The 7,269-nt window shown below is 55.2% G+C and overlaps 2 protein-coding genes across 4 annotated transcripts in view; both read right to left on the bottom strand.

Annotated features, from left to right (window-relative positions):
* The window catches only part of Klhl30 (kelch like family member 30), an 11,766-nt gene extending 10,862 nt beyond the window's left edge, over positions 1-904 (bottom strand). For all 3 annotated transcript variants that reach the window (XM_029563258.1, XM_017797978.1, XM_017797977.1), the window contains exon 1: positions 817-904. The gene's annotated coding sequence lies outside the window, so the exon portion shown is untranslated. The remainder of the gene's footprint in view (positions 1-816) is intronic.
* A 4,506-nt stretch (positions 905-5,410) lies between these two features.
* Espnl (espin like) overlaps positions 5,411-7,269 on the bottom strand; it is a 31,189-nt gene continuing 29,330 nt past the window's right edge. The window contains exon 10 of the mRNA XM_008832482.2: positions 5,411-7,266. Coding sequence (XP_008830704.1) covers positions 6,591-7,266 — 676 coding nt within the window. The 3' untranslated portion in view covers positions 5,411-6,590. The remainder of the gene's footprint in view (positions 7,267-7,269) is intronic.

Consider the following 7,269-nt stretch of genomic DNA (forward strand, 5'->3'; position numbering starts at 1 on the left):
AAGGAGGGAGGGAGGGAGGGTCTATACAGACACAGCCACCCTCCCTCACAGCAGAAAGCTGTGCACGGTGGTGTACTGCACTCCAGGGGCATCTCACACAGGGAAGGAGGAATGGGGACCCCCAACTGGGTGAATGTCAGGAAATGAGGGGATCAGAGGACAAAGCCCCATCCAGGGAACTGGCAAACCACAGGGGTTTGTGACAGGGATGCTTGAGGCAGACCCATTCCCCTGATCCCTGATGCTGTCTCCTCCTTACATGCTGGTACCTACCCAGACCCACTAATGCCTTTCAAGGGACAGCCTGACTCAGGCCCACAAAGGGCAGTTCAGGAGACCTGTGTCCTCTAGACCCCTGCACCCACCAGGAATCCTTCCTGCCTGACCCCTTAGGGAAGTCTCTGGCTCGGGGGAGGACAGATTGCCTGGGGCCCACATAGGGAAGGCTGTCCCCAAGCCAATGCCCACAGGCTTAAAATTCCGGTCATTGCTGGGTCCTTTGGTCAGCAACTACAGCTACAATGGTTGGTAAACTGGTGAGCCCAGCACCTCTCAAGGGGCCTCAGGAGTGCCTGCTGACACCTGCTACCCTGCTGGGGGATTCCAGGGGGTCTCAAAAGTGAGGGAGGGTGATCGGGGAGGACAGAAGAGGGCCTTAGCCCAGACTGGCGGGGGATGGGCTGGTGTGGCTCTGGCTGCATTTCTAGAGTCCAGTCACCCTCTCTAAGCCCATCTGCCCCAGGAGCCACCTTGGCCTGTGGAGAGTTCTGCCTCTCCCAGCCCATGCCCACCTCCCTCTAGAATCTCCAGGCCTACCTCTTGATAGGCTTCTTTTGGGCTGGTTGTGGAGATCACAGGCTCTAGGACAGGACTATAGCTGAGGTGCTGTGGCGCAGAGGCCTGCTGGGCTGGGCTGGGCTGGGCTGGGCTAGCTGACCACGTGGGAACTAGGGGGTATTTTTAGCCTCAGTTTGCATGGGAGGGAGGGTGGAAGGGATGGGCTGGTGGGGTAAGGAGAGAGGTGACAGATCCTCCAAGACTGTCTCTGAAAGATCATACTGGCCGTCACCCTGGAGAGCCTCTAGGTGACCCAAGGACCAGGATGGAAAAGTAGGGAGCTTCCTGGACAAACAAATGCTTGGACTCATTCCAGGCTGATTTGGGGGAGCAGGGAATAGGGCCTGTGGGGCATATGGAAGGTGCTCAGGCCTGACACTGAGTGCCTGCCAGAGCCATTTCATCACTGTACTGCCCAGGTGGTGCCAGGAGTGAGACAAGTCACATCATGAATAAGTGCCCATTGATCAGCCATGTCTCTCAAAGCTTGGCGTCCACAGTGGTGCATGAGGCTTCAGTGGTAAAGGCGGGGCCCAGGCCAATAAGGAGGCTCCCCAGGGCCTGATGCCTAGGTGCATGGATGGGAAAGACGGAGATTCTTCCCCACCATGCCATAGTCTTGACTTTGAAGTGCCCTGGTGTTTCCCTCCATCCTGAGTGCCTCAGGCAGCTAAAAAATGGGGTCATCTAAAAATACAGCAGCCAAGGCTCACAGCCTCCCACGTAGGCTTGGTTTGAACAGTGCACCTCACAGACTAGGCCCAGGAGGCTGATATCGGCTGAGGTCAGGTTGAGTCATGGAGCTGAGGAAGAGTCAGAGTCAAGCTTCCCAGGTAAGAGGCTTCCATGTGCAGGAGGGATGCCCCAGCCCAGCCTAGGATGACTCGGATGGGCCTCACCATTCAGCCCCTCCTTCATTCTCACATACGGGCCTTAGAAATATGACTATTGGGGCTGGAGAGATGGCTCTGTGGTTAAGAGCACTGACTGCTCTTGCAGAGGACCCAGCTTCAATTTCCATCACCCACATGGTAGCTAACAATCATCCATAACTCCAGTTCCAGGGGACCTGACCTCCTCAGGCATTGCACAACACAGGTGCACCTACCTACATGCAGGCAAATACACTCATACACATAAAACAAAAATAATAAACAATTTTTTAAAAAAGAAAGAAATATGACCATCACCAGGCCACTTTGGGAGGCTGCTAGGGATGAGCTGGGTGCTCTCACAGTCAGAGGCACTCAGATGGCCCTGAGTGACAGCCTTCCTGGCACAGTTAGGTAATTTCTTGGGAGACTGGGGACACACGGCACCTACCTGGCCAGCACAGCTGCTGGGAAAGTACGTGAACAGAGCCACAGCCCCGCTCCTAGGAGAAACAAAACTCTGAGTCCCGCAGAGCCTGCTACTCCTCGAATTGTCAGGTACAGGGTCCCTGGCTCCGTGCTGCCCTCCCCACCAGGACCCAGACAGTAAGACTCTCCATCTGGTCTTAGTATTCAGCCTCAAGTGGCATAGGGGACCCTCATGGATTCTCCCATCTATCAAATGCCCAGGTTCAAGGGGAAGAGACTAGATGGGAAAGGAGGTGTTGGCTTTGCTTACTGTTTGTGGGTGAGCACAAAGGGTCAGAGAGTGCCTGCTAGGCTTGGAGAGGAGGAGGAACAGGGTCTGTGACACCAGGCTGCTGTCACAGGGAGCTGGCTGTGCCAGGTAAGCAGCCTCCCAGCAGACCTTTGGGGATTAGAGACCCAGCCTATCATTAGATGACAGGTCTGCCAAGAGACTCAACACCAAGGGCTCAAAATGACAGATCACTTCTGAGAGATGAGGCTTTAAGGCAGGTCAAAGTTTTCTTTTTATGATGATAAAATAATACGTGTTCATTTTGAAAAACAGAAAACTACAAAGCAGAAAGCTCCCCCAGCAGATGGTGATCCCTTCACAGGCTGTGCCTCCCCTCCCGTCTGCTGTGAGTCTGGATATGACGCAGAATCACGAGCATTTCTGAGGAGACTGGTTTGAAAACATGGGTTTAAATTTCATCTCAACAGAGATGCCTCACTCCCAAGGCTGGAGGCGACAGCAGGCCCGGCTCCTATTTGTGGGTGTTTGGGCTGTTTTCCATTTTGGACTGCTACAACAAAAAGAATGTCGGCTGTGTGCTTATTTCCCTGGAATAGATTCTGAGTGTGAGCTCACCAAGTTCAAATGTGTCATCACCTTCTAAAGATGGCGCTACGACCCCTGCTTGGCTGAGGCACGCTTGCTCTTGCTGGTTGGTGTAGGGCTGTTCCCACAGCTGGACTGACCCGCAGGCAGTGACAGGGTCCTGCAAGTCAGACTGGCTCCTACTCAGGTGTTACGGCTCCACTAGTTCACAGTGTCTCTGGGTGCATTTGGGGAATGGGGTGCTAGGAACTCATTCTTTTTAAAAATTTCATTTATTTATGGGGCTGGAGAGATGGCTCAGCAGTTAAGAGCACTGACTGCTCTTTCAGAGGACCCAGGTTCAATTCCCAGCACCCACATGGCAGCTAACAACTGTCCTAACTCCAGTTCCAGGGGATCCAATGCCCTCCTCTGACCTCAGCAGGCATTGCACAATAAGGTGCACTTACATACATGCAAGCAATATACTCATACACATACAAAAATAAAATAAAATAAAATTTTCTCTTATTTATTTATTTATTTATTTATTTATTTATTTATTTATTTTTTTCCTGAATGCACCATGTGCATGCAATACCCATGGAGACTAGAAGAGGGCACCAGCTTAACTGGAACTGGAGTTACTGATGGTAACTTCCCCACTATGATTGACTGTATCCCCTCAAATTTTGAGCCCAAATAAACCCTCCCCCTTTGCTTCTGGTCAGGTCTTTGGTCACAACAGAAAAAGTAACTAACATGCAGGTTGTAAGACCAGCCTTGAGAGGTGGCCTGCCCTGGCAACAGCACAGACCACCCCCACCACCACCACTTGGCAGGCAGAAGCTGGGCTGCCACTTTTTAAAATTTTTAAAAATTTTTATTTAATGTGTATGGGTGTTTTGCCTGCATGTAAGTAAATGCACCTGTGTGTGCAATGTCCACAGAGGCCAGAAGAGGGAGTGAGATCCCTTGAAACTGGAGTCATAGATGGTTACTAGCCACCAGTGGGTGCTGGAAGCCAGGAAGCAGAAAGGGGACAGGAAGTGAGCTGGGCTATGAAACCCCAAGGCCCTCACCCAGTGACCTGTTTCCTCTTCCAGTGTCCATGTCCTATCAAAATAGTTCCAATAACTGAGGACTAAGTGTTCAAACACATGTGAGAAAGTTCACATACAAACTCGGCTTCCTTCGTTCAGACTTTAGGGTCTCTTTTTATAAAGCTCAGCTTTGCATTAAGTCCACACTGCTGTGGGTGTGCTGACATCTTACACACCTCTGGTCACAAGGAAAGGTAGCATTCTTTCACTGCCCTTGGTATGGCCTCTGTTTCTTTGCATCTTTATCCTGTTTATTACAGACTGGGGGAAGGCCCTGACTCACAGGGAAGCCTTCTTCTTCAACCTCCAGGATGCATATGAAGGGGCCGTGGGTCCTCAATGGGGCTTTGCCAGAAGGACAGTTTTATAGGCATCCAGCAAGTGTCCAGCTGCAAGTGTAGGAGTGTCCCTTGTGGGACATCTCCCATGGGTGAACTGGTAGTGGGCCAAGGCCTCCTGGGCTGTTAGGCATTAGAACCACCCAGCAAGCTGTCTGCAGAAGAGGTTGCCTTCCGTTTGGGCACCAAGCCTAGGTTTCAGTCCCCACTGCCCTCCCTGCCTGGCAGCCCACCTAGCTCCAGGTCCCCACCTCACACAGAGTGTCCCTGAGAGCCTGGGCCTAACCTCTCAGCTGGGAAACTGAGGCCCAAAGGCTATGAGGGCTGAGTGTGCCCACTTCTTGCCCAGAGACCCAAAGCTGGGCTATGTGTCTGCTTCCCTCCTTCTCCTCCCTCAGCCTTTCTCTGTTACACTTCAAAAGACCATTGGCTGGCTGGTGGTCATAGGGGCTCAGGAGATGCCAGAGTGCCCAAACTTCGCCTCTCCTCACGATTCCCCAGATCCTCTCAACCTTGCCCCTGCCAGCCTGGGCAGCAGAATGGCAGAATGGCAGTAGACCAGCCTTATCGATGGTTGTCCATCATGTGTAGGGGCTGAGAGCTAGGGCCTCACAGACCCAGAAGTGCGTGGGAGACAACCACCACTACCCTGCCCCTCAGTGCCTACTCTTGGCACTAATGCTGTCATTGAGCATCTGAGTCAACAGCGAGTCTCTGAGCAGAGCCCCACCGTCCAATCACCTCCACCCCATCCACCAGGAGCTAGGATAGGCAGGCCAGTACCAGTTCCACATCCCTGCTCCCATGATAAGGGAGGAGTTGGGGTCCTGTCCTGGTATTGAAGCTGGGGTCTCAGGGCCTGCCCAGTGGCTAGGCTCTCTGGACACAGGTGACTCTCCCAGGGGCTGGGGGCTGATAAGAAGAGTGAGTACCAACCAGGAAGGAGAACTTTATTTAGCAAAGATAGGTCTAGCTTCAGCTCCAGGTGTGGGTCTCTGGCAGAGGATGAAGTCAAGGGTGTGGGAGGTGACACACTGGTGTCCCCAGAACAGGTCCTCCCAGAACAGGTCCCAGCATTGTCCAGGGCTGGAGGCAACTTGGAGCCAGGCCTTGTGATACTTCCTTTGTGGCTCTGCTAGCACCTATGCTCGTCACCCACGTCAACGTTGCATCTCGTGGAAGGTCCCCTCCCGTGGGACCCCCAGTTGTGTGTTCAGGCCCTGCTCCAGACAACAGCCCTTTTATAGCCATCTAAGAACCCAGGGTTAAGGCTCACTGCCTCCCAGTGTTGAAGTGAAGACCCTACAGGAGACCCCTGGAGGTGGCCTGTAGCTTTGTGCTTGCCTTTGCCCCAAGGAGTTGAGCTGGTGGCCACTGTAAGATCTGAACCCACTTCCCACGACACCCCTGCTGTGCCCCACCCTTGCTGTGCGCCCTCTCCAGGCCCAGCAATTCAGCTAATCTTCAGAGGGTGCCAGCCTCTGTGCTCAGAGGACTCCTCAGCTCTTGGTGGGTGTTCTTGGTGTCCCTGCTTTATGGCCTCCTGTGTCCTGGCCACTGTCTCCAGCTCTGGGTCTGGGAGTGGACGGTCAGCTGGAAGATAAGGGCATTACTGGAAGTCTCCCCTGGAGGAACAGGAGTGTTGGGGGAGAGGGGTGGCAGGCATGAGAGCTGTTGTGAAGGACTAGCAGGAAAATCAGGGTCAGACCACCTGCCTGACCTGGTAAACCGGTTAGGGGTCTCTGCTGATGCAAGTCCTCTTGCCAATCACTGGTCTCTCTAAACTCAGCTCTTGATGTGGAACACAAGCAGTGGAAGAGCCTGAAGTCCAGGGCTGAGGCCCAAAGGAAGGGAACAAAGGAGGCTGTAGGTGTGGCTGAGACCACCTACACCAGGAAATGGGGGGTGGGATACCAGATGACTGCTGGGAACAAAGACTGGTAGAGTACCCCAGGCTGTGATGGCCCTAACTGGCCACCTGCCGGCCCTAGGGCTGTGTTCACAAGTGGGAATGATTCTGGTGCCAAGCCGCAGCTCAGAGAAGCGGAGGCAGAAGGGAGCCAGCGGCCACCGTGCCCAGTCCACCTGGCCCAGTGGGAGCAGAACCAGTAAAGAAAAGAGCCCCCAAACCTCCTCCAGAGCACCATTCTGCCCGTTACTCTCCAAAGTTAAACATCTCTGCCTCTTTTTCCTTCCAGAAGGCGAAGCTGCGGTCGATGTAGCCGCAGATGTCCTCGCTGTTGAAGCTGCCCCGCTGGGGGCGGGACCCCAACCTGCGGGCTGGAGGCTGGGGGTCTGGGCCACTGCCGGGGAGGGCGGCGAGGGGCAGCGGCCCTAGCGGGGTCAGGCCTGACTTGCGGCCCGGCTCGCCGTTCCAGGCAGGGCCCTGGCTGCAGCCGAAGAAGCGTGCTTTGATGTCCTCGAAGCCGTCGGTCCAGGCCCGGCGGCCCGCGGCCACCTCGTCGGTCACCGCCTTGTGGAAGGCGCGTACGGCCTCCCAGCCGTGGGCACCCAGGTGCTCGAAGACCTCGAAGCACAGCAGGTGGCGCATCTTGCGCTCCTCGGTCGGCAGGTCGCACTCCAGGAGCTGGAAGTAGCCGAGCATGAAGAGGTCCAGGGAGAGGCTGCCGTAGGGTACGGGCGCCCCGTCCACGTGCGGCAGGAACTGCTCCGGGGACAGCGGCCCGCGCGCCCTGCGGCTCAGCCTTCGCAGCTGCCGGGCCGGCACGTGCGCCAGGACGGCCTTCCAGCTGCCCAGCAGGTGAGCGACGATGCCGCGCTGCTGCCACGGGTGGCCGAGCCGGGGGCCCTCGCCGGGCGGCGGCCCGGGGCTC

The sequence above is a fragment of the Nannospalax galili genome, unplaced genomic scaffold (genome assembly GCF_000622305.1).
Source record: "Nannospalax galili isolate Female #2095 unplaced genomic scaffold, S.galili_v1.0 scaffold1536, whole genome shotgun sequence".
Taxonomy (NCBI): domain Eukaryota; kingdom Metazoa; phylum Chordata; class Mammalia; order Rodentia; family Spalacidae; genus Nannospalax; species Nannospalax galili.